The 27,433-nt window shown below is 41.4% G+C and overlaps 2 protein-coding genes across 4 annotated transcripts in view; one reads left to right on the top strand and one right to left on the bottom strand.

Moving 5' to 3' along the window:
* DCUN1D3 (defective in cullin neddylation 1 domain containing 3) overlaps nt 1-11,489 on the bottom strand; it is a 30,321-nt gene extending 18,832 nt beyond the window's left edge. For both annotated transcript variants that reach the window (XM_075069237.1, XM_032802145.2), the window contains exon 1: nt 11,427-11,489. The gene's annotated coding sequence lies outside the window, so the exon portion shown is untranslated. The remainder of the gene's footprint in view (nt 1-11,426) is intronic.
* Nucleotides 11,490-11,534: 45 nt separating this feature from the next.
* Nucleotides 11,535-27,217, top strand: LYRM1 (LYR motif containing 1). Of its 2 annotated transcripts, none has more exons than XM_032802155.2 (4): nt 11,535-11,703; nt 21,362-21,520; nt 23,973-24,065; nt 26,882-27,217. In XM_032802155.2, the coding sequence occupies exons 1-4, from the start codon at nt 11,665-11,667 to the stop codon at nt 26,996-26,998; spliced, it is 408 nt and encodes a 135-aa protein (XP_032658046.1). In that variant the 5' UTR covers nt 11,535-11,664; the 3' UTR covers nt 26,999-27,217. The 2 variants fall into 2 exon arrangements, with proteins under 2 accessions (XP_032658046.1, XP_074925339.1); XM_075069238.1 differs by lacking the exon at nt 11,535-11,703 and adding an exon at nt 12,969-13,029.
* Nucleotides 27,218-27,433: the final 216 nt, after the last annotated feature.

The following is a 27,433-nucleotide window of genomic DNA, read 5'->3' as shown; positions in this document are numbered from 1 at the left end:
GTACCCTGGCGCTTGTATCAATCTCTAAATAGCTTCAAACATCAAGGGATAGTTGGTTCCAGAACGACTCAAAGCTGGTATTTTTTTAACAGAAGTTCTTACCACTGGTTTGCTAAACTTGTAAGGTTAGACTTACCACACCTCACAATGCTAAAGTGTGGGATTTAAAATAAAGAATAAGCTTGAGCTAGCAGTTAGGGAAGTCCCAGCTACGCGAGTATATATTTAAAGGTCCTGCAGAAAATCAGAGGTGAGGGGGCAATCTACACTTCAGTTAGGTCCACAGGTTAAGGCTACAAAGTTATGGTGGCTATGTGCTACTGTTAGTTCATATCATCTTCCTCACTGGTGTCAACAGACATTTTTCACCAAGGCCATTTAGAAGATGGCCCTTAACTTTTTAGTTGTTTAGTACTCTGTGGAAAAAATATTATGCAAAAAGCCATCAAGAGCACCATATCTTCCCTCTCTTTTCCTCCCCTTCTACTGGATATCATGCAGCGGTTTTAAGACTTTTTGGCATCTCCTTCTGGCTTCCTATACTTCCCCATTTTGGTACCTTGGCACTCTTGATCTCTGCAAGAAAGGGATCGTTTTAATATGGAAAGCAGCCAAAGGCAGAATAACTAGTGTTCTAGTCACTTTCCTTCCAGGTGTAAGAGCTTCTGCAGCTGAGAAGGAAACAGTTATCTTTGCAAGGAAAACAACAGTAGTATGATCATACTCTTTTTGCCCTCTTCAGCAGGCTTTATATAGAAACAGATAGAGGCGGACAGAAATGGATTTGGGCCACGTTTCCACTTGGAAGGGTTTGCCAGTACAGGTATACCAGCAAAGCACTCTTGGTGTGGAAAAAAGCTTATACTTGCAAAGGTGCACTTTTGTCAGCATAACATATCCAGCCCCAGTCCTCTCTCCTCCCATCAAGCAAAATAAGCTAAACTGGCAGTATAATCCATCTACACTAGGGGCTTTTGCCAGCTCAGCTACATTGGGGTCAGGGATCACACGTCTTCACATCCCTGCCAGACATAGCTATGCCTAAAAAAGTTTGTTGTGTACAACTGGCCTTAGTCTCGTTCAATGCAGATGTAGATCTGTGTGAAATATTTTACAAGGAAGGCTGAAAACAGATAAGATTTTTCAGGTTTTGTGGTAATTGAGGAGCTCTAATCAGGTATGCTGAGGTTCAAGAACCTTTCAGTGACCCCGAGAAATGTTATGAATATGAGTGAAACCACTCAAGTTCTGGTTTTGCACAAATACAAGCCAAACAAAATGAAGCAAAATTCTAATGTCAGATGAATTTTGCTTTGAGTTTTGAGTCCAAACCCAGGGGATGTGAACCCAGATGAATCAAAACTGGAAAAAGTTGCACAAATTTCTGCAAACAGAAATATTTTATTTTAGGGTGCAAGATTAATACACACATACATGCACCCTGTGCATGAGACCTATTAAAAGAGAAAAGTGATTAGGATCACACAAGCCTCCCTAGTTTGTCTTTGCAGCCGGCTCTGTATGAAAGTTACTGAGTACAATTTTGGCTGCTGCTGCTCGTGGGCGAAATTATAGTGTAATCAAGCGATGGAAGAGCTGAACACCACATTGCTCAATCAGCAGGCGAGTTGGAATTTTGAAGCCCACAAACTGTTAGAATCTGCTGAGGTGAAGCTCTCTCAAGGGAATCCTCAATTTAAGTAAGAAAAGTTATTTTAAAGTTGACCTAGATAGGGAAAGGAAGTGTGGAATCAGGAGACAAAACCCCCACCTTTGAAATGTCATCCTATATTTCTAGAAGCCAGTTTACAGCAGGTCCAGAAACTCACTACAACTACAGCCAATGTTTTTTGGGCCAATTAGCTATGCCAAGAATCAGAATTGCAGACACTTCATAGTAGCATGAACTGCGACCGTCTTCCAACATCCGTAGCTACCCTGCAACAAGTCCCATAATAGCTGGGAAGTAGTTAAGAATTTGTTAAATGATCATGTCTAGACATTGTGTTAGCAAAAGAAGTAGTCTAGGAACGTACCATTAAAGAAAGTTTTCCTTCCATGCGCTCCACACTGAAGACACCTATTCTGCTATGCTCTTTATCCAAATACATACTATGAAAGGGAAGAGCAATAGTATAAAACGTCAAATGCTTCCAAATTGCAATAGATACAGTCTAAAAAAATTCAAGTAGGTGTTTCAGCCCATCATGTTGTGTTAACTTTAGAACAAGGCTAGCTGAAGAAAACAGACTGAGGAACAAAGTGAAACATGATATGACTTCTATCTAAAAGACTGGAGTAAAAGCACTGACACATTCTGTACCTTGGGGGAGCACCCTGTAACCCCCTATATTCCTCATCTGTCTATAATTGTGATATTACATACAAAGCATGCTTATAAGGAATCAGGGTGAATAGTAGGATCTGCTGAAAGTCATTTCTCTATCCATATATGTATATCATTAATGCATATGAAGTTACGAGAATTGTGTTGTATGGCTGTCACTAAAACATGCTGTAAGTTGGGGAATCAGCCAGATATTAGCTCCCCAGAAGCAACAGCAAGGAAAGTAACCAAAACCCGGGCGGGGTGTCAAACAACCCATCCACCACCATTGTCCAGCAAGGGAGCTACAAGTCAATGACTCGCCTGCATCAGACCACACCAGGGGAATTACTTAACTTTGTCTGGAGACTCAGCAATGCCCCCAGACATGCTTGGACTTTTGCTTCCCAAGCACATGGGACTGAGGATATAAAACAGACACAGTGACCACATGCTGGGCCTTTCTCCTTCACCCACCTATACTGCAAGTAACAAGGACACTCTGAAAACTCCAACTGAGGGGACTGACCCAGATTTCAAGGATGAAATCTGTGTACTATGAACTGCAATATCCAGTGGGGTGAGAAAAACTGCTTAGTCTAGTTGTTGCCAAGTCTAATAGGATTGAGAGTTTAGACTACATGCTTGTATTTTAATTTCTTTTGGTAACTAATTAAATTTTTGCCTATCATTTAAAATCTACCTTTTGTAGTCAATAAATTTGTTTTACTGTTTATCTTTATCAGTGCGTTTGCCTGAAACGTGTGGTAAATCTGCTCAGGTTTTGCAAAGGCTGGTATATACTCACTTTCCACTGATGAAGGGGTGAACCAATTAATAAATCTGCATTGCTCATCTTGAGCAGTGCAAGATGGTATATTCCTGAGGTGTAAGGCTGGGAGTGGGGGGAATTTTGGTTCTAGTGCCTTTCTCTGCGAGACTCATGAGTGGCTCTGAGAGCATTCACACAACATAGCTGGATATGGGGTCTCCACATGCGGTCGTGCTGAGTGATAACAGCACCTGTAGGGCTTTGCTGCTGATCACTAACAGGCTGGAGAGAGTTCAGGGGGCACAGTGGTCCCACAGTCCCAGGCTGCATCCTGGGGATCCCATCACAGGTACTCACAACTAGTTTTGTTCTTTAGAAGACCCACTGCTTGAAGTTGCTTTTGGATCCCTTTGCTTTTTCAGCAAAGGCAGCCCTTCACACTATCCTTGCATTGTTTCTTGGATGTTTTCATTCTTCCAAACCTCTATCTTTTATGGCCAGAACCACAAAGTAACCACAGAGTTTGTTTCTTTTCATTTTCTATTTCTATTGAACATCATTTTTTAAAAGTTTACAAATCCTTTAGACACCGGTACAACATCATGGGCTATATCCTGTACTTGTAGGTGGTGAGCTGATGACTTCTTTGGTCTTCTCCATACTAGCTATAACCCTAAGAAACCCATCATGCAAACCCAGAAGCCTGCTTAGCATACTAGCTTTTCTTATTACAGTTGCCCCCAGAGGCTCCATCTGAGACTGAGCTAGGCTCAGTACAATCACATAGTGTGAAACAGACTTTGCTTTGAAGAGTTTATACAACCAAAATAGATGGATAATGGGTGGAGGAGAACCAAGCCACAGCCAGATGAAGTGACCACTCAAAGGTATGGAGTCTGTTAGCGGCAGAGTGTGAACCAGAACCCGAGTCTCCTGCCTCCCAGGCCAGTTCCTATCCTGTAGATACTTTAAAATGACAACATTTTAACAAGTAAATGAATATTTCTTGCATGATACTCAGATTTGTTTCTCTTTGCTTCAGAAGCAAAGATGTTTTTACTGATAGCACCAGTCATCTCCAGCTATTTAAAGATTAAAGGTCTATTTTCATAATTCCTTATTGGCTTCACTGGCAACTCTGGATCCTTAGCCACTCTGAAAAGTCAAGCTGTAAGCCTACTGATTTTTAAATGCTAAAATACTAATAGCCAAGCATGTTATTTCCAGAGTTCATTATAGGCTTTAGCATAACTTCATTGTTACTTGAGGTTTCTAATACAGAAGTTATGAATAACCAAAGTAGCACACCAGCACAGCCACTAGCAAAATCAGCAAGTAGCTGAAATAGGCTAAGCCGTGATGCCATCATATTGCACAAGCTAAAGGCCAGATGCCCCAGAGGGAATGAACAGAACAGGTAATCATCAAGTGATCCATCCCGTCGCCCATTCCCAGCTTCTGGCTAACAGAGGCTATGGATACCCTCCCTGCCCATCCCCGCTAATAGCCATTGATGGACCTATCCTCCATGAATTTATCTAGTTCTTTTTTTGGTAAGTAAAGGAGAAATTGATACTGAACTACCTGAAAAGGCCTGATTTCCAAGTTCTGCTTTCTGTATTACTGTTAGCAGCATAAGGAATGCAACCTCTGACTCTGTTTAGAAGTTAGCAAAATCACCTTCAACAGCTACACCAGAAATATAGAACCCTTGAGTGCCTGAACTCAGGTTATAACCAATAACATAGTCTTTTAGTTCTCCTTTAGAAGGTTTTGGTTGGTTGTTTTTGTGTTTTTTTTAATAGCTTGAAACAGCACAGGCATTCTGATAATAGCTTGGCACTTAAAAAAAGGCAGCTTTCACTTCACCTTTGAATTCATTAGATGATTGTTCACTTTTGAAAAATTAAAATGTACCAACCATACTAGCCACACTCTTTATTAATTCACAGAAAGCATAAACAAGGTACAACTTCAGATACAGATAGTTAAATATGAAGCTTGGATACTTTATGCATTTTATCTTCAGCAGTTCTAAAGCATCTATTATAGTAGTGTCTAAATACTGAACAAGCGTATTGTGAGGCCTTCCTATATTGAAAATTCTGTAATGCAAACATTTAATATCCAGCTTCAGAATAGTACCACTGTATACAAATATCCACAAACTAAAGGAGGTTTGGATTCAAACTTGTTTGCTTGAATCCATCACTAGAAGACAAACACACACACTTGATTTTTTTTAATAGTAATCTCTAATGTTTGTCTGAAGAGACTGGCCTTTCCCCCTTCCCACAAGGCTAACAAAGGGTCAGACTAAGGCTTAGATACATGAAAGCAAAAAGAAATTAGATTGAAAAAGCTAGGAAATCCAGAGTAAAAATTGCTGCTCATCCACTTTTGTGCACAAATAAAAAAACAGAATCTGTATCACACACTCCTGTTGAGCTCTGTTTAATATTTATGCCCAATGACACATTAACAGCAGCATGACAGCCTTAGCTATCAATTTGCTCACTTTTTCAGCTTAGCTTTTTGGCTATAATGGAAAAACTGACAGAAGTTCAATAGTAGCACTACTGGTTACTAAAAAGTTTGCCTGCTCTAAAGCACATATTACAGAAGTAATGGTGCTATTTAGAACTATTCTGTGAAATGTTGGTAAAGTATCATAGCTACCAAATTCAGGGTCCATTTTGGTCAATTTCACGGTCATGGGATTTTAAAAATAGTAAATGTCATGATTTCACCTATAAAAATCTGAAATTTCAGTGTTGTAATTGTAGAAGTCCTGACCCAAAAAGGAGCTGTGAGGAGGTTGCAAGGTTATTGTAGGGGGGTTGCGGTACTGCTACCCTTATGACTTCGCTGCTGCTGGAGAGCAGCAGCTGCTGGCTGAGAGCCCAGCTCTGAAGGCGGAGCTGCCCCCAGCAGCAACATAGAAGTAAGGATGCCATCGTATGATATTGCCATCCCTACTTCTGTGCTGCTGCCTGCAGAGCTGGGCCTCAGTCAGCAGCCAACACTCTAGGGTCCCCTAGCTCTGAAGGCAGCAGTGCAAAAGTAAGGATGGCATAGTATGGTATTGCCACCCTTACTTCTGCACTTCTACTGGTGGAGCACTGCCTTCAGAGCTGGGCACCGAGGCAACAGACACCACTTTCCGACCACCCAGCTCTGAAGGCAGCACAGAAGTAAGAGTGGCAATACTGTGACCCCCCCCATGACTCCCGTTTGGGTCAGGGCCCCCAATTTGAGAAATGCTGATTTCTCTTGTGAAATCTGTATAGGATAAGGTAAAAGCACACAAAAGACAAGATTTCACAGTCCATGATGCCACGATCATGGCTGTGTATTTGGTAGGGCCCTAATCATAGCTCATGCTTTAATCTAGTCTGACCTCCCTACATTTTGTTCAGTTCTCTGCAGTGTTACTACAAATAGCCAAAGAGTTCTTGACTACATCTGAGCAATAGTGCCTCAAGCACCATTCTTCCACTGCCCAAATGCTCCCATTAAAGAAAAACTTTTCTAATATCTACCCTAATTTTTTCCTTCAAGATATCAGTTCTTCTTCCATCACTTCCATAATTAAATAAGTCTCTAAATAATTCCCATTCATGTATCTATCTTGAAGGCATTTATAGACAACATGAGTATGTTGGATTCTCTATTCTACAGAAGCATAGCTTCCTCAGACTCTCTTCAGGTCTTAGCCTCCAGTTCTTGGATCACTTTTATTCCCCTGGTTTGTAATTCTTCTATCATATTTGAACTATGAAGTTTAGAACCTCACACAGAATGTCAAGCAAGAGGTATATAAGGCTATACAAATACCTCCCCTGTTCTACGGGTGATCCCTTTATGTAGGCATAAACAACACATACTGGTTATATTTGCCATGGCATCAGAGCTGCAATTTCATATTTGGTTTTCCAACTAGCATCATCCTAGGGCTCTCAGACTCTCTGAATAACGGAGTTGCCACTGCTAAGCAGTTCCCAAGACACTATGTCATGGCAGGATGAAGTTACAGGAGATGTCAGCTAAAGGATTATAGTTAGCACTCTTGGGTTTACTGACCTTAATTTGTAACTACTTAACATTCCAGCACTATAAGTGTTTCTTCTTTATCTTGTCTAGAAGTCTCATAAGAATCACTCTTGCCTGTCAAGATAACTCAGTTGTATAGAAGGCTGCCTAGAATTTGTACACACTCTTCAAGAGAACTAGTATATTCAGTTTACTAGGATCTGTTTAGAGGGTAAATAATTGCAGTTGGCTCTTTACCAGAAGCCAACACATGCTAACATACGTTACTATGCAATTACCATTGTTTCAGGTTGAGATACTTGTCATTACTGCAGAATAACCTACAGTCAAGTATACAATTAATCCATGTCACTAGTGAAGATAATCCACAAAACAAGCCACTTAAGATAGTGTTTGAAAAAACTGCTAGACACCCAACAGCCAGAGGACAAAGCCTGCCAGTCGGGGCAAATAAAGATGAAGGAGACCGAAAGATAAGAGGCAACCACTTAATGAGAAACCCAGCTGCATGGAAGAAGGCAGGTTTTGGAATTTCTAGCGGGCTTGCTACAGGGCTCCTTTGTATGCACTGGCTAGTAAGTCTCTAATAAGAGGTCCCCAATATGGTGCCAAGGCATCTAAGAGCACCAGCGTACTGGCCAGCAGACAAGCATCTGCCAAAATGCCACCGACCAGCAGCGTCATCCAGAGGCATTGCCGCCAAAATGCTGCTGATTTTCGGCAACATTTAGGCAGCACCGCCTATTGACATTGCCGCTTGTCACCAGCATTTCGGCGGATGCTCATCTGCTGCCACGGTCCTCCATGGCTCGTCTGGCACCCACCAGATGAAAAAGGTTGGGGACTCACTGTTCTAGTATGTCTAAAGTGTATTCCATCATCCCATCAGAATCCAGGATAGAAAAGATCTTTCCTCAGCCTTAGTTTTGTGAGTGGGAAGACTCTCCATTACTCTAACAATTCCCAGCCTCCACTTTTGGTGTCTTTCCATCCCAGCCAACAAAAACATACTTAAATATTTCTAGACTACTCATTACAACAGTACCAAAATGCCTAATAGAATGGCTCAATTGTTTCTGCTGTTTGTACTTTTTACAAACACAGCAAAATGAAAGTGTGTCAGTTTCACCACTACCCACAGGGTTTTCAATAATAGTAGTGACACTAACCAATACCTTCCACATCAACAACAGTGAAAACCACTAAGACTGCTGGAACGTGGGGCAACAGAGGCACTGACATTGTTTGCAGAGTCCAGAAGACAGCACTGGACCACTGGATTCACTTTTGGAATGTTATATTCACAGCAAGAGGGGCTAAGTGATAACTCAGAATATTAGTTCCCCCCATCCCATTCCATCCTCCCCATCTATACACATATTCATGGAACATAAGGTACAGGATTCCATCTATCTCCTACATAGGGCTGCAAGGAAGAAGCAGGTAGAGTTCTCTTCAGTACCCTCACTGACATATATAGAAAAGAGGTCAGAATGTGGTCCTTTGAATTTGAAGCCTGTCAGAGAGTCTGACAACCTCTATCCTTTGGACAGTGCTCCTCTCAGTAATCTTTTTCCAGGCTTACAGAAGAAGTTGCCCTAGATTTTGTTGCCCAAATCACCCTTTCATCCCGTTATTGATACTGTTGCCCTCCTTTGTGTTAAATGCTTAAGATCATAGCACTGAAGTGCTATTACAAAAATTTATAAAACCCAATGAGTTATAGAAACTACTGCTATGATCACAAACTGAACACATCAGCCCAGTTTATCAGGAACAAGACAACACTCATCTAAGAGCTAAAGCAAATCACTGCATTCTCAAGGCCAAACCAAACCCCATTTCTGGGATCTAGGGGCAAATTAGCAATCATACAGGTTATCAGTCTCAAGACTAAAGGAATCACAAGAGCATCAAATTGAGCTGTCAAAGAGTATTACTGCTACAAGTACACCCTTAGTATCTCAGAAATCTTTAAACAAATTTATGAATGCTGAGCTCCAGCTCATCATTAGCTATTATGAAATAATTAAAATAAAAAAAATACTGTATATCCCGAACTTTCCAACAAGTTTCTAACACCAGTTCCACTGGAATTAAATTGAGTTTATCAACACAAATCAAGAACTCTACCACCTCTGTAGCTCCTTTCCTTCCACCTGTGCTAATGTTGCCTTTAATCTGAGGAGCTATAAAAGCTCTTCACAGACCTTAATTAAGCCTTACAGCACACTTGTGAGGCTTTTTTTTTTTTTTTTAAACAAATAAGAAAACAGAGCCAAGAACAGATCTCATGACTCCCAGCCCTATGTTTTAGCGAAGAGACCATCCTTCTGCTCCTGATAAGTACCTGGAAAGTGAGTGATCAGAGACCCAGCAAAATCTTTATTAGAGTTCAGGCACACTCAAGAAGCACAAATGCTCAACATTACTTCTTTCCACTGTTAGTCCAAGTCAAATAGTAACAACTACTAGCCACATATTATATGTTTAACTAGATACTAGAAATTTGTATTTAGAAAAAGATATCTTCTGACCATTCTAGTCAACTCCTTCCCCAAATTTAGAGGCAGAATAATTAGTTTACACTGGAACAATCCTGAAGTTCAAAGGTTGATCACAAGATTATTAGGAGCCTTCAGAAAATATAGTACTGGATTAACCTTAAGTTCTTCCTTAAGAGCCAAATATCAAGTATTGGAATGTGGTACTCTCCAGCAACTGTGAGGTTAAACAAAAAAACAAAAAAAAAAAACCCAAACCAAAAAAAAAACCCAACAACAAAACCATTGTTACAACCCATACCACTGCCTAAAGGGTGGAATAATTAATTTAGAAAAATGTTCTGAAAAACATGCAAATTGCCACAGAAATCAAAGGTATCCATGTATTTTATAAAACATAGCATCAATCGTTTTAGCCATGCTGCATAAAGAAATCCAAGTATTCCTTTCACTAATCATAGTAGGAAAGGAATAGTCTTTCGAATTAATGTTTGCCTCAACATTGTTTACACACGTTACTCCCAAATTGTTACTAATATTACTTATAATAATGTCTATATAACCTAAACAATATGAGTGATTAGGGTACATTTGCCGCTTCCATGGTCAACATAAATACACACATGATGTATATGGGACTCTAAAAACCTGGCTGGCCAAGGTCAGCATTTTCAAATAATGGAAACAAGACTAACTTCACCCACACATACTTTCTGAAACATACTATGAACGTGTATATATACACATCATTTAGCATTAGATTATTGCTAAATATTTCTAAAAGAATACCTTTGTGGAGTGTGTTTATGAGCCAGCTGGTGGCCACCCTCACCCTAAAGGTGGTTGTATTTCAATAACGATGTTGATAATTTATAGAAAGACATTTTAACATCCTTGTTCATGGCACCACAAACAAAATATGACCATCACTTCAACAGATACTATGAGTTAATCACTAATCCCCTTGGGGCCAGGGAACTAAACTTCTCTTAAGCTACTTAAATGGCCTTCAAGTAGTAAGATCATATAAATAAAAGAGGTGAAAAAAAGCACACTGGACTGGAACGTTAGATTACAGCATCACATTTCCTAGGTATGGAACAAAAGTAAAGGGTGGGAGGATTTAGTTAACACACATTAGTACCGTGGGGTTCTCTCTATCACCCCTGGTCCTGATACCCTCCAATGGCTCCAGAGGAAGAGTCTGTTTCTGTTTAAAGTCCAACCCTGAAACCGCTGTACCCTATACCTCTAAGAGGGCGATGTGGTGGGGAGAAGGAGCTAGGCAGAGGAACTATTTGTAATCAGAGGACTAGCGGTAGTTATTGTTGCAGGGACTTTAGGATACAGGATGCTAGAAACCACCCCCATTCAGATGGCAAAGGGATACACACAGACCCACCCTCCCCCCACCGCGGTGCATCGTTAAGAGATACAGATACACCCCTCCCCGCACACACACACACAACCCTGTAAGAGGAACAGAGATCCCACAACTTCCCCCCACTCGGGGGGGGCAGAGACCCCACAGCCTCCCCACGTTTGGGGACAGAGCAATGGGCAAAGACCCTCCCCCACACAGGGGGCTGGAGAGTCTAGTTCCTGAACTGGGGCACTTAGGGATGATTCCGGTGAATGATGCTTCTTCCCAGCTCTATTATCTCCTTCCCCCGAACCCATACAGCCCACCTACCCCTCCTGGCCCCCACAGCCCAGCACAGGCAAAGCCTCCCTAAAACGGACGGGAAGAGATAGGGTCCAATTCACTCACCCTCGGCAGCTCCCAGCCAGACTCAGCTTAGACCCCCTCCCTCCCCTGCATCACTTCCGGGGGAGAAGCGCCTGCTGGCTACGTGCGATGGCAGCACGCAGCAGAGTGTCCCGGCGTGCCCGACGCTGCACGTACAGTGAGGGAAAGAGAGGGCAAGAAAGCTACCCCACCCCCACCCTCGGCCGCGGTGAGTGTGGAACTCTACGCTGGAGCGAACCACTGCGTGAGAAAGGGGGGAATGGTAAGGAGAAGGGCTATAGGGCGCTTGGTCCTCAAGGTAAATAACGAAGGGAAGATAGAAGGGAAAGAGATCGATGTTGGGATGAAGAGAAGACCTAAAGTGGTATTTTGTGAGCAGGTGTTGCCAATTCCCCCCAGCTTCTTACATTGGTACAGTCCAGCCTGAAGGCGCCCGGGGGAGTAACTAGTGGGGTGCTGCCCTCTCCGTTTCGGGGCGCTGAAGGGGACCCGGGAACGGCTCCCTGCGGGCTGGCGCAGAGCAGGAGAAGGGGGCTGGGGACAAGCGGCGCTGCCTCTTTGCTAGTGTCACAGAAAGAGCCCGCGCTGGCCCTGTAAAGCTGTGGTGCTTGGCCAGGGACCCCCTGAGGGGCCACGAGCATGTTTCGGGGGGCGCCAAGCAGGGCCAGCGTTAGCCTCGCTGGGGCTCGGAGCGGAAACCTGAACCCCTGGTCCCTGAGCCCTGCCACCTGGGGCTGAAGCCAAAGCCTGAGCAACTTAGCTTTGTGGGGGGAGGACGGGGCAGGCAATTGCCCTGCTTGCTACCCACTAATGCTGGCCCAGGTTTTGATAAGCAGAAAACCAGTTCTTGTGGCACAGCTGGGCCATAGCGTTTTTAGAGCATGCGGGGGGGGAGGCGGGGGCAGAAGATAAAAGGTTGAGAGCCCCTGGTGTGAAGGCCCCCACGCTCTCCTGCAGCCAGCGGCCTCTTGCTCCAGGGAAGCTGGGCAGCTTCCCTGGGCATCCACTGTGGCCCAATTTTCCCTCAAGTTCTGGCAGAACTCAGGCCAGGCCAGCTCCAAGCAGTGCTGTGCCCATGTGCACCAGGTCCAATTCCATGCCTTCAAATGCACAGTTGCCAACCCTCCAGGATTGTCCTGGAGTCTCCAGGAATTAAAGATTGTCATGTGATGAAGTCTCCAGGGATTTGTCCAACCAAACTTGGCAACCCAAATCAAATTACCTCCTGTCATAGCAAAGTAGGCCCTCACCTGCCTATGGGTCTCTGTGCAGACAGGGTGATGGGTGCCCGATGTGCCTAGAGAGACTTCCATCATAGAGAAGCATACAAGAACTGGTTTCATACAAACATCAAAATGGGGCTTCCTCATCTCATCCCCAGCCCAGGGGCTCATGGTTCTGCCCTGTGGACCTCGCTGCTTGCACTGTGGAGGGATCCTTGTGCAGGGCCTCCTTGTCCTGTTTTCTCAGATTGGGGACCATGAGGCTAGCAGATACCCTCGAAACAGAGGTTCTTGCAACCTCCGTGCGTGGATAAAATTACACCCACTTGAAGTCCTACTTCCACTGTGGGTCCCAAGAACTATTTCTTGGGCCAGCTCTGAAGAGTTCAGTATAAATGAAAGTGAGGACTTTTAATGTTTCAAAAAAAAAACAACTGAATGCATATATTTAAGCTTTTTAAAACATTCTCTAGTGCTGTGGTTCTCTTATTGTGGCACATGAGCCAACAGTAGGCTGCAGAGCAAATCCTGGAAACATTTTGAGAACCAAGCACAGGGGAGGATGAGAGGGGAAGTAATGCATGAAAGAAGTTCACTTATTAAATGAGCCACAGAGTAAAAAAAATGTCAGAATCATTACTCTATGGCATTAAGATTTATACCTATTCGTGTGTTTGGGAACTGTTCCAGTGTTAGGAAATCTACTTATTTCTCTTCATGCATTCAGTTGCCTTCGGCTTCAAGCCAAGAAGCGAATAAGGTGCATAAATCTATATTTGACTTCATGTTCACATTCTTATATTTTACATGCCTTTATTATATAAGTAAGGTCATACAAGAATACTTGAGATTTTATTCCTTTGCCTAAATTTGCCACATAGCATTAAAACTCTCTTCTCTGATTGTGATAATTATTAAGAACCAAACAAAGTGGGGAGGAGGGGAAGAGACATTAAAAGCCAAGAAAACAAGCCCAGGCCATTTTTGAATTGGTAGCAGAATTAAATCAATATTGCCCTTGACTGCTTATGACCACTGTATGTTTTCAGTGTCAGGAGAGGTTTGAAAATATTTGAAGCAATAAAATTCCTTCCCCTATAATAGCCTGAAGAAGGATTTTTCTTTTCAGTGTTTCACTTTTATTAGAAAATACAGGGTAGGATGCATGATCCACATGTGCTAGTTAGACTGGACAAACCATTAACAATCCTGAAGTGTCAAACTCAAAACTATTTGACTTCATAGGATTAGTCCTGGACTAGATCTTTTCCATTTATTCACGTGTAGTGCTGCATCAGTACTATATTATAGTGTGGCTACTGCTACATGTTGTAGAGAGTCAATTCTTGGTTCTTTCCATTTGGGTGAACTTGTATAGAAAGCCAGTGATAAAATCTAGGCCACTGATTTACTATTTGAGTTGCATTCTTACTTTCAGTGTTCCTTGTGCTTTCTGGTCAAGGGATTATTCAATACTTAGTGAAAGTTTAAAGCAACAACAGTTTGATCTCAAAGGGCTCAATACTGCATGTGGCCCCCCTTCACTTCCCCCTTTAGAGTTCCCACTAAAGTCAATGGGACTTCTAAGTGCAGAAAGTCTGAGTGACTCAGAAGTGTTGAGTAACACTTGGTCACATCTGTTTTAAAGCTGAAACTTCTAAAACAGAATTCAAAACCAGGCAAAACTTCCTGTGTTCCAGTTTTCATTAAACTGGTTACTTAGGCCATTTTCACAAAAAAAGTACACAAATTTATTATTGTAGATGGAAACAATGAGAAACATTTGGGTCAAATTCATCCTTAGAGTAACCCCACTGAAGTCAACAGGGTTATACCATTGATAAAGTCAATGGGGTTACACTAGGGGTGGATTTAGGCCTCTGGTTTTGTTTGGCTTTCACCCAGCACTAGGCAGAACTTGGTGGCTTTGAATTTTGCTATAAATTTGGAGATTGGCTGAAAACAAAAATATGGAAGGAGTGAGACCTTTCAAAAGTGAAAACCCATCTGAGTTGCCAGCTGAATGCATTGTTTTTACCCAGCTGATGCAGCCACTTACAGGGTAGCTATTCTACAATGTTTGTAATGCAAAAGATTAGATGGGAGAATCTAAATCAGTTTGATTTTTATGAAAAGAAAGGTATTAAGTGAATACTGGATTTTGAGATTTTAATATTATTTAATATTATTGGGGAATGCTATCTTCTCCGTCTTTCCAAGAATCCTTGATCTCTCCTCTTCTCACAGGAGCTAACTGTTACAGCTATTGTCCCTTATGGAAATTATGAGCCAAGGATGAATTTGTTTTAGTGACTTAGTTACCATGGATAGCTGTGAAATGGAGTGAATGATTGCATGTCACATCTACCAGCTGGAGAGAAATTGTGGGTTGCCACTTAGCTAAGTGTTATCACTTATCTCTAAAATAAAAAGCTTGATACACAGTTCCTGCATTTTTTAAATGAACAGTAGCCCAAGAGTGGTATTAAAAATACATTGGTACAAGAAGCCATCACATTCAACCTGGATAGAAACAATGTTCTATAGGTTGTTGAAGTAAATTATTTATTTCTGTTATAGACGTCTAATCAATTTTGATCCAATAGACTGTCAAATAATTTGTCATCATATTCAGAACTCCTTGCCAGCAGCAAACAGTCAAATAGCTGATGATGTGAAAGAGAAGCTATGCTGCTTTTAAATGTAAACATTATGTTTGACAATATCAAAGCTGCTGTTTTAAACTGTTTCCTGTAGAGTTATACTTTTTCCCCAAATAAATATAGTGTCAGCACCAAATCAAGTGTTTGTGCAATAGTAATGAGCATCCAGGTTTTAAAAGGATGTAGAAGAAGAGATCCATTGTTAAAGTTTCTATTTCCTTTTATTAAAATACTACTTAACACCCTTCCTTTCTTAAAATCCTAGGTATATGTTGATAGATTTGATACTTAAAGTCAGTGATGATCTTTGACTTGATAAGGATGGACAGAAGTAAACGGATTTACAGCTAAATTATGGCTGTCTTAACACAGGTGCATTGTGGGGAGTAGGAAGATGCAGAGCATCTTCTCCCTCCAAGCATGTTACCCAAGAGGCAGTTGTAATTTGGCTGCTTGCATTTGAGAGGCCTCACTTATCACTGCACTTCTTCCCTAGCCCCTAGTGTGGCTCAGGCTCTATGCAATAGGGGCAATACAAGGACAGAGTTTTTACATGTATTTGTATAAAACACTTCATCTAAATTCCATGGCATTCTACACATGGCAAAACTTTGAAGTTTCATTATGTTATTTAATGTTGGACCTTAGAGTCAACTGTACTAAACTCTCAAAGGAATCTGCATTTGTTTTTAAAAGATATATTCTTAGGTTTTAAGATCTACAAGATCATTTGTTTTAATTGTCAACAAAAAAGTTTACATTTTCAGCATCCAGTGATTCATTAACTGCTTAAGGTTTCTTTGCAGTTTTGGTTTCAGAGTAGTAGCCGTGTTAGTCTGTATCAGCAAAAACAATGAGGAGTCCTTGTGGCACCTTAGAGACTAAAATTTATTCGGGCGTAAGCTTTCGTGGTCTAAAACCCACTTCATCAGATTCATGGAGTGAAAAATACAATAAGTAGTGTGTGTGGTATATATAATATAGTATTATCTAATACAGACACACACACAGTATGTGAAAAGATGGGAGTTGCAGTTTTGGATACATGGACCATCTCATGCCTGATCTTCCGCTGATAATGGGGTTTGCATACTGATTACAGCATGATATGGCCCAATATTCTTACAAGATTGTTTTCAAACGCTAGCACAGCACCCAACAAACACTTGCCTTTGAACTGCAGGCTGACACATTTTATGCATCTCCAAGACACAGAATCATGGAGTCTTGCATGCAACTCAACATTTCACTTGTGTTTTTTACACACCAACACACACACACACACTCTCTCTCTCTCTCTCTCTCTTCTCTCTGACCTTTTCCTGGTTCTTTTTCTGTCAACCCACCTGAGATTTTGTATTGCTATTTATAAGTTTGGCAAAAACAAGGGGCATAACTTTGCCCACACTGCTGTAGTTAATCTTTTAATGGGCCACTTCTCCAAAGAATAATAGTGTGTAGTTAAACAGTGGTGTACTACACAAAGGAGTGTTCGAGTGGTCAGTGGTGTTACCTCCTCCCACTTGCATACAGTGGGTGTGCAAATACTTCTGACTTACACACCAAGGAGACAGTAGCAGTTAGTAGCTAGCTAAAACAGCAAGTGTAAGTTCAAGGTATCAAGTATCGAGGTAGATGTTAGTCTGGATCTGTAAAAAGCGACAGGTCCTGTGGGCCCTTATAGACTAACAGAGTCTTGGTACATGAGCTTTCGTGGGAGATACCACTTCATCAGATAAAGATAGGGTAGGGTCCCTTACCTTACCCACCTGTAAGGTAAGTGTTACATGACTTTAAAGAGACAAGCTCATCTTCAGCTCTGTGTAGGAGGAAGCTTGTCTCTCACCACAAGAGTGTCCACTAAAAGATATTTCCGCAGCCAATTGCCTTTCTAATATCCTGGGTCAACATCGTTTATAACACTACAAATCTTACAGTCTCCTGTTAGTGGTGTTTTACCATAAAACTAGCAGGATCTTATAAGGGACAAGAACTTTGTTCATTTATTGTAAATACCATAATAAATAAAAGATAACAGCACAATGTTGTTTGTGTACTATATTCCTATGTTATTATATATATACATACATTACACATATAATCATTCACACAATCATATCTACGTTCTGTATAGATTTATAGTTACCAGCTAAGTTGCTTGTGACAGATACTGGCCAGTACCCTGTCACAAGGTGGAGCCAAGTCCGGGTCAGGTGCACTATGCTCCTGAGGGCGGCAGCAGACCATAGACTCAAGTCCTGAAGTCCAGTTTTATTTATAGGGATTTTTCCTGTGTTTGTTCATGGAGTTGTTTTATCTGCTGTTGCCAGATTATCAGCAGGTCGCTGGCTCTGTTCTGTCAGATGTTTGTTTAGGTGGTTGGGTAGTCGTTCTGCTGTTGCGCATCAATCAGCAGGTGTCTGGCTCCTTCTGTCAGATGTTTGTTGGTGCTTGGGTGTGATCCAATTTGCCCTCGGGGTCACTGTTGATTCCACTTGTCACCTTCTTCGGCCGACACTGAATTTTTCAGCTGGTAATCCCTAACCATTATTCATCATTCTAAACTAGGCATCTTCACATACACTCTTTACTTAATTACATTTATTTCACTGTCTTTTTACGTTTTGGGTGTTGAGACTCCTGTCTTTTAACAATTAAAAAAGGAACATAAAGTGATGTAAAATGATTTACAGAGGTGGAGGTCTCTATTTGTGTGATTACAAAGTGTCACTTAGAAGAAAGGGCACTTAAGAATTACCTTAAACAAGTTTTTATACAAAGTATTCTGACTGAGCAGCTCACACAGACACCGTGGCTTGCAGGTTAGAGGCTAAATCTGGGGAATCACATTTATTTCTAATATAAACCTTTAGTTATAAAGTATTAATTAACATTAAATCATTTTTAACAATAAATCATTTTTCATATAAACCATGTTTAATATAAACCTTCTTTAGTATCCCTACAGTGGTATTCCTGGTATTTTTCTCTATCTACTCAGTGTATAACAAATGTACTTTGCACATCTACCGAATCCTACATCGGTGCAAGTTACATTAAGAGCAAGTGGTCAAGTAGTTTTTGACCAAATTACACCCATCATTAAGGGACTTTCATAAGCGTTTGACCCTCTTACACCTGAGACTAGATTCTGGGGTGATTTACAGTGGGGTAAATTCACTTTAATTCTGTTGACATCATGGAGTTACTTCAGATTGACATTGGTGTTACTCAAATCAGAATCCAGCCATAGTTTGGATTTTGATGTATTTGTTCTTATAACGTCTCTGGGAAGTGGAAGGGCTTCCTTGTACAGTATCTGCTTCCTCTTTTGTGCATCTCTGCAGGAGCTGGGTACAATCTGGATGTTACTGTTAGAAACTTGCTGAAGATGAACAGTGGGAGCTACTGGTTAATGACCATTTTTGAAAATCTGGCCGCTGACTTTTACAGGACACCTATATTACTACCTTCCTCTGCCTGCTTCACTGCACATGTCAACACAGCCTACTTCTACTCCAGCAATGCATAAACAAGAAAATAAGTAGAACAGTGTTAACTCCCAAGGAAACAAAGGAGAAAAAATTCATTGTTTGTTAAATGAAAAACGTTAGCATCAGTGGGAAGAGAAATTAGTTTGTAAACAGCTAAGAGATTTCCCAACTTGGGAGTACACTAAAACCAAAACTACAATGTGCAGAAAAATAGCTGGCCCTGCCATCTTATAGCATATGTACTAAAGATACATGCCTACGTCCCAGCTTCTGGAGTCACATGATGAAATTAGACAACTTCTCCCTCCTCCTCCCTGCCCTTCCCCCCTGCCCCAAAAAGTATGTTTCTAGCCCTCATGCTAAGATAACCTCTGACAACCTGATCCAAGTGTATCTATTACCATGATAGGCCTACACCGCCTGCTAATAGCTCTTGCACGGATGGCCTCTGCGGCTACCTATAAGCAGAGATTAGGCCATGGGGCCACAGCACAGGGGCTCCCATCTGGGATGAGCCTATGGCTCTGGATTGCCTTCATGCAGTACGGGGTAACTGGTCTTTTCAATTTCTATGTAAACTAATACAACCTACAATCTAAGAATGGCCATACTAGGTCAGACCAAAGGTCCATCTAGCCCAGTATCCTGTCTTCTGACAGTGGCCAATATCAGGTGCCCCAGAAGGAATGAACAGAACAGGTAATCACCAAGTGATTCATCCCCTGTTGCCTATTTCCAGCTTCTGGCAAACAGAGGCTAGGGACACCATCAGTGCTTCCATTAACTGAAATGAAACTATTATGTGCATAAAGCTAAGCAGTATGCAAGTGTTTGCAGAATTGAGGCCTATATTCTCTGTGTTCTTGCAGATGTTTGTTTTCTAGAATCAGCATAAACACATATTTAACGAGACCTTATATGAAAAATGTTTAGTTGTGCATAAAGAATCATTTTTCTCTCTAACCAAAGAGAATGACTAGTTAAACATTTTACATCTGTTCCTTTAAAAAAAAGGTAGTATCTAGTAAGAGCAAGAACATTAGAAAGACTCCATTATGTCTATATTCCTGAGAATCCCCGACGAGTCATGAAACAAAAAAGTTAGTCTTTAATTCACAGAAATTATTAGTATAAACAGAAAGCGCTGGGCAACAGTATCCGGGGGTGAAATTCTGCTTTCTGATTAATGTGTTCAGCTCCCATTGATTTCAGTGAGAGAGAGTTCAGTAAGTGCGTGTTTGAGGACACAATTTGCCTGTACTGGAAAATCGTTGATAAAGTCTAGTTGACAGTGTAGCTAATATTCACGTGGAGAGCTCAACTGCTTCAGATCTCATGGGCAAGTGAAAGTAATTCAGAATATCATGCTCTCCAAAATACCAGTCATTGTCACACATGCTGGGAACATACTCAGAGTGTAGGTCTCTGACTTCAGGGCAGAGTCAGTCACAGAAATTAGAACTACCTGGTTATCAAATGTAACCCGAGATGCTAACAGTTAATGTCTCCCCACTGATAGTGGTTTTTCCATGTATTCATCATAAACCTTTGCTTTTGCATACTAATTTCATCATATTGCAGCATTTTACATTTTTGGACAGTAAAGTGTCTGCCAGTTTTGCAACTCAGAGGTTTGGAATTCCTGATGCTGAAGTCTTATTACTGAAGATCTGATCAGCAGTGGATTTGGCTCAGGGAGGTTAATGGCCTGGGTTGAAGTGTGGGCCCTGTTCAAGTCAATGGCAAAACTCCCATTGATCTCAGCGGGCCTAGGAATTCAGCCCTGATTTCTAACAGTCCTGAGCAGCTGCACATTCTGTTCAGTTCAGTGGGCAGCATGGCTGCTTAGCCATTTGACAATCAGATCATCATTGACTTGTCAGAGTCCACAGAGGGAGCCGTGATAGAGCCAGGATTAGAACACAGAAGTTTCTAGCTTCTAGTTCAGTGCTCATGCCATGCTACCTCTGTTATCTTTAATTATTGCCACACTAATACATCATCAGAAATGGTGGGTTATGAACATGTGAGAAACATCTTGCCTTCCACAACATTAACACTTTTTCATGTGTAGTCTCAAGATGCTTTGCAAAGGTGGGTAAGCATTATTATACCCATTTTACAGAGAGGATTTGGATGAGAGTTTAAGTGACTTGTCCAAAGACAGACCTAAGAATAGAACCTAAGTGTCCTGGATCCAAGACCATGATTTAGCAAAGCACTTCGGCAATTGCTTAACTTTAAGCACATGTATAAATCCTGTTGATGTCAATGGGAGTTAAGCATGTGCTTAAGCTCTTTGCTGAATAGGGATAGGCTTAAATGCTCTGTTAGATTGGGACCTTAGAGAGTAGGCGTTTTTCCTTTCTTATATAGAGTGTGAATGTTCCCAAGGGTTGGCAGGTAACCATCATTTACAGCCACTCCACTTCATTTCACATAACTCAGCAGATCTCAAAGAGAGGAAGTATTTGTAAAACTAATTAAAGAACGTGTGAAAAATGTACATATGTTTGATGGCCTTTTATAAACCCAAATGTTTATGCATATGTTTCTTCTCTGTTTTTTTCCTTAAGATGACACCAGCTGCACGACAAGAAGTTCTTGGCCTTTACCGCAGGATATTCAGAATAGCCAAAAAATGGCAGTCTGCATCAGGACAGATGGAAGACACTTTTAAAGAGAAACAGTACATTATAAATGAAGCCAAAACCTTATTCCAAAAAAACAAAGATGTAAGTGCATCTCTGTCTGGCTTTCGGAGTTAGTCCGTGATTCATTCTTTGCATCCCGTTTTGTTTCAGTAGTTGGAAAAATGTTCACGAGAGAGTTGAGTTCCCAAAATTGTCTCCAGTTTGGAAATTTATTGAAATGTAGGGCTGGAAGGACTGTCGCAGATTCAGGACACCCACTTAAGGTTTCAGGCTCCCAGCAGTCACCAGAGAGAACATATAAAAAACAAGTTCCTACACACATGCTAAAAGCTGACCAGAGGTCACCCATCAGTCTTATGGGGTCCTGATAACTCTTTCCAACCCTTGTGTAAAGGTTGGGAACCCACCTTGACACAGGGTCCTGTCCACTTACTGAATCAGTGTCAATTTATACTCAGTCTTTTTATACAAAAAGGCCTTTGTCTGTTGGTCTCTGAAAACCCAGTCTGAACCAGTATGTGCAAGCCTCTCCAAGGGTGGTACCTCTGGAGGTATTTACAGTCTGAGTGATGCACGTTAATCCTCCCACCCCCATTTATATTTCTTGGAGGAGCTGTGGTAACTTTCCTCCCAACAACTTAATACAATGTAGTCCCCTAGATATTGCATGTAGTGTCAATATTCGTCACAAGGACCTTCAGAGGTCATTAGTGGAGCCCCCTGCAGGACTAGATGCACACCTAGACCATCCCTGTCACATGTTTGTCTAACCTGTTCTTAAAAGCCTCCAGTGATGGGGATTCCACAACTCCCTTGATAATCTAGTCCACTACTTAACTATCTATATAGTTAGAAAATGTTTCCTGACATCTAACCTAAATCCCTCCTACTGTAAATTAAGCCAGTTACTTCTTGTCCTTCAGTGGGCATGCAGGTTAGTTCACTGTCCTCTCTATAACAGCCCCTAACATATTTGAAGAGAGTTATCAGGTCCCCCCACCCCGGTCTTCTATCAAGACTCAACATACCCAGGTTTTTTTTAACCTTTCCTTGTAGATAAGGATTTCTAAACCTTTTAACCTTTTGTAGCTCTCCTCTGGACTCTCCAGTTTGTCCACATCTTTCCTAAAGCGTTGTACCCGAAACTCAACATTGTACTCCATCTGAGGCCACACCAGTGCCAAGTAAAACAATTTCCTCCTATGTCTTACACATGGCACTCCAGTTACTACAACCCAGAATGATATTAGCCTTTTCTTGCACTGTTGGCTTATGTACAATTTGTGATCTTCTGTAACCTCCAGATCCTCTTTTGCAGTACTGCTGCGCAGCCAGATTCCCCATTTTGTAACTGCGCATTTGATTTTGCCTTGCTAAGTGTAGCACTTTGCACTCATCTTTGTTGAATTTCATCATGTAAGATCTTCAACTCCTTATCTGGATATAATGTAATTTAAACCTCCTCAAAGAAGAAATCTTGAATCCTTCTAGTTTTCTTCATTAGTTACTTTAGGAAGTTGGAAGGATCTAGAGATCTTACTAGAAATTGCCACGGAGGAGGAAAAAAAGTTAGCTGCAAATATACTGCCTCTGGAATTGTTGTCTAAAGCAGTTTTAGATCTTTACTGATGCTTTTGTCTACCTTTCTGAACTGCTTTGATGGCAGGTAGAATTCTGTAGCTCCTTCACCTGCTGATTTTGCTGATAATACAGTAATTATTGGCACTTTCTATAGGAAAAAAACCTTTTAAAGTAAGTGTGCACAAAGTTTTTAAGCAATACAGTATTTAGAATTTAAAACCTCTCCTTTCTTGCACACAGAGCACAAACATGCAGACTTCAATGGTTAGCAATGATGCTTTTTTGCCTTCAACATATTAGAGTCCCATTTTTATACAGGAATTGATACCACTTGCATTCGCTTTCTAGAGCTTGTTTAGGACTATATTTTACTATTGAACTTTGTACACAACACATTTATTGGCTTCAGAGGAAGTTGTACTCATGGAATGATGGCAGGCCATGGCCTGAATGTTTTATATTTTTCTCCAGCTCCTATATAGATATATGTAAATGGCTCAATTTCTGACCACTAGTGTTCTTTCCATAAGTGTATTAATTTACATGTGCATCTTTCTACAGATGACACTTACTTAAAATGTTAGAGTGAAAATCTCCTCAGATCCTCTCAATAAATCTAAGCTCTGATATCTTGCCCTTTCTTAAGGCTCGTAGCTCTCAACAGTATGAGTTAAACTGCTGGATGGATCTGAGAGGAATTTTACCTTTAATGACTTCTCTGGACATGAAGATAAGTCAGTGCATGCACAGGCTTTCCCAAATTGTTGGGATTGTCCCATGGTCTCTGGGAATGGTATGACACGGCAATGAACTGGAGAATCATTCTAGCTATATTGCTAGAGACAAGGAAATCCCTTTCCTACTTTTAAAAATAAAACAAAAAAGTAAATCATATAGATGTACATCATTTACACTTGAATTCACAAGTACTAATTTCTACACTTTCCCTTAGCTAACAGATCCAGAGCTGATTAAACAGTGTATAGAAGAATGCAAGGCAAGAGTAGAAATCGGACTTCACTATCACATTCCCTACCCAAGACCTGTGAGTGTGAATCCAGACACGATGTCTACAACAGTGTGTATTTAGTCCCTTGTTCAGCAAGCAGTGGGTGTTTTAGTTAAGGTGATTTTGACTTCAGATGAGTGTTCGTAAAGCTGGTAATGACAACAAAACTAGTGTGTGCAGTGTAGTTGTAGCCATGTTGGTCCCAGGACATTAGAGAGACAAGGTGGGTGAGGTAACATATTTTATTAGAACCTCAGAGGGCTCTTCTATGTGTCTGGGAAAGGTACTCAGAGTGTCACATCTAAATGCAAGGAAAAGACAAGCCTGGGAGGTTACATTCGTAACTCTGCTAGATACTAAAAATCATGGACTGAATAGAGACACTGGATTTATGGCTTATTACAACAGTCAGTAACCCACTAATCTCTTTTTGTTTCATGACTGCAGAGGTGGTAATGGGCCATTCTGCCTTGAATGGTCCCTTAGAATGTGCACCAAACAATCTGTTCCACCTTGTGACCCCCACAGGACCTTTCCCAGACCAGTGGAAGGCTCTGTGGTTCAAAAGCTTCTCTCTCATTAACAGAAGTTGGTCCAATGAAAGATATTACCTCATCCATCTTGTCTGTCTAACAAATCTAGTGGTTCAAATTGTTTCCAGATGAGAGCTTAGAAATAATTGGCCTATCAACATTTGAGCAAATGCATAAATATCATCATAGGGTTTGTTTGTTTGTTTTGTAGCCTGTTGTGAATCCTAGTTATATTAGATCAAGTCTGTTTTTGGGGAGGTGGGGTGTATTTGTGGGTCCTTTTCCACTCCTCCTCCCACTCTTATGGAAATCATACATTAATGTAAGTGACTTGTTTAAACATTGAGGTTGCTTGTTAGGAGTTGTAGCAGGGTCCTGTGTTTTGTTTCCCTGTCCAATGCTGTTTCATTTATTTCAGGTGTGCTGGCCTTCCTTCTTTCCTTTGTCATCCATAGAGACTTCCCCTCTATTCCTATTCATTACATTTCACCTTCATAGGTCTCTTTCCTTTCAAGCAGATCCTAATATAAACCTTTTTAGCTGAACCTTGGAAGGGTTTGGAAATTTATATTCTCTAGGGGATCAAACACCTTGCAGGATCAAGCACTAGAAAGGCTCTGATACATCTAGATTAGAGGATCTTTAGTGTGTGTTTAAATTTTAAGAATATTGCTGCTTCACTGAGTGATTTTACTGATATTTGCATTTTAATAGCTATCTTTAAATCGGTCATCCTCTGAGACAATGTTTGGCTATTTACACCTACCTCTTCCAATCAATTTGGGGGCAGGGGATTAGCTGTCTGGTTTCCACTAACAATTTTATACTTACCTATGAGGTACAAAGACTTTCAAAACTACAAGCTTGTCACCCATTTCTCTGTTTGTAGACTCAGTGACTACTGGGCTTTTCATACAGTGTGTATTATCACTATGGACCCGTATCAGCGATAAGGCAGTAGACTGAGTATGTACAGCTTGGGGTTGGTTTTTTGGTTAGCAACAAAACACAACCACTTAACCACCTCTATTGTTTTTACTCAGGAATTTATGGCATATGTCTTACTTCCTTCTCTATTGGTTTGTGATCCTATACTTTGGTCCCAACTCTTCTGATAAACCTGTAAATCTGGATCCTGTAAAACCATTTTACTGGAATATTCTATCCAATACTATTTCAGCAAATGATATATCATTATAGTTTGATGTTTAAATTAGCATTGTGTTTTCTGGTTTAAGGACTAGGTTGGGTACCCAGCTATTGTATACATAGGGTCCTACCAAATTCTCAGCCATGAAAAACACATCACAGACAGTGAAATCGAATCTCCTGCCCATTCCCTGTGAAACCTGGTCTTTTGTTTGCTTTTACCCTATACTATACAGATTTTATAGGAGGAGACCAGCACTTCTCAAATTGGGGGTCCTGACCCAAAAGGGACTTTTAGGGGGATCACATGGTTATTTTAGGGGGGTTGTGGTATTGCCACCCTTACCTCTGCGCTGCCTTCAGAACTGGGTGGCCACCGAACAGCAGCTGTTGGTCAAGCACCCAGCTCTGAAGGCAGCACCCTGCCAGCAGCAGCGCAGAATTAAGGGTGGCAATACTATACCATACCACCCTTACTTCTACGCTGATGGCGGCAGCTCTGTCTTCAGAGCTGGGTGGCCAGAGAGTGGCAGTTGCCGACTGAGGGCCCAGCTCTGCAGACAGCAATGCAGAAGTAAGGATGGCAAAACCATACCACGCCATCCTTCCTTCTGCACTGCTTCTGGTGATGCCTTGGGCTCCCGGCCTGCAGGAACTGCCCAGCTCTGAAGGCAGCGCCACTGCCAGCAGCAGCACAGAAGGAAGGGCCGCAGTACTACAAACCCCTCTTACAATAACTTTGCAACCCTCCCTCACCCCCAGCAAACTCCTTCTTTTTGGGTCAGGACCCCTACAATTACAACACCATGAAATTATGAAATTTCAGATTTAAACAACAAATAATGAAATATGATTTTAAAAAATCATAAGACTATGAAATTGATCAAAATAGACCGTGAATTTGGTAAGGCCCTATGTATACAATAAACACATAGGGCTTGAAAGCTAAATGTAATTGTAATCAACTGGGAAATAGGCTCTTCTGATAGAAATACAAGTAAGTAACCTGGTAGGTAGGTATCTATTCTCTCCAACGTGGGAGGAAATGGTTTCCAAGTGTGAGTGAAAACATTGCAGGAGTCCCACTATCAGAATGTCTCCTGATCTCTGAGTGGAGTTTCAGTTTATCAGCCTGCACAAGAACTTTTAGCTTTATTTTTGTGTGTGTAGATTCATCTGCCTCCTCTGGGTCTCGCTCCACAACGTGGTCGTGCATTTCGAAACCAAGAAAAGCTGAGGAAGCTTTCCAAGCCAGCCTACTTGAGATCCTACGACGAAGTTTCGTAACACACTGTCAAAGTGTGGTGCATATTATCACGAACTGCAAGGCAGACGTGTCTCATGTATGCAACTGTGAATGAAACTGTGTGCTTGATAATCGCTTACACTCTTCCTGACGCCACGAGCCTAGCTGATTCAGCATGTACGATGGATAGGGATGTATGGAAACTGTCTTGTATTTAATATTCAACCACTGACATCAATAAAAATAACATCTTTTAAGGAGTGAGATCCGACATGAAGATTACTTTGTGAAGTCAGGATGAATGCATCACGGGGTACAATGGAGATTGGCAGGCAGGTTATAAATGCTCAGTTGCATCTTTAAAGCACTACCCTGCACCAGAGTTATCCCAGGAGAATCAGGCAGGCACAATGTCTCTTGAATACAGAGGGAGCTTGGCCACCACACCATCCTGTGTTAAGCTGCAACATGCACTA

This window comes from Chelonoidis abingdonii, chromosome 9 (genome assembly GCF_003597395.2).
Source record: "Chelonoidis abingdonii isolate Lonesome George chromosome 9, CheloAbing_2.0, whole genome shotgun sequence".
In the NCBI taxonomy this organism is placed as follows: Eukaryota; Metazoa; Chordata; order Testudines; family Testudinidae; genus Chelonoidis; species Chelonoidis abingdonii.
This window is presented reverse-complemented; position numbering and strand designations above follow the sequence as displayed.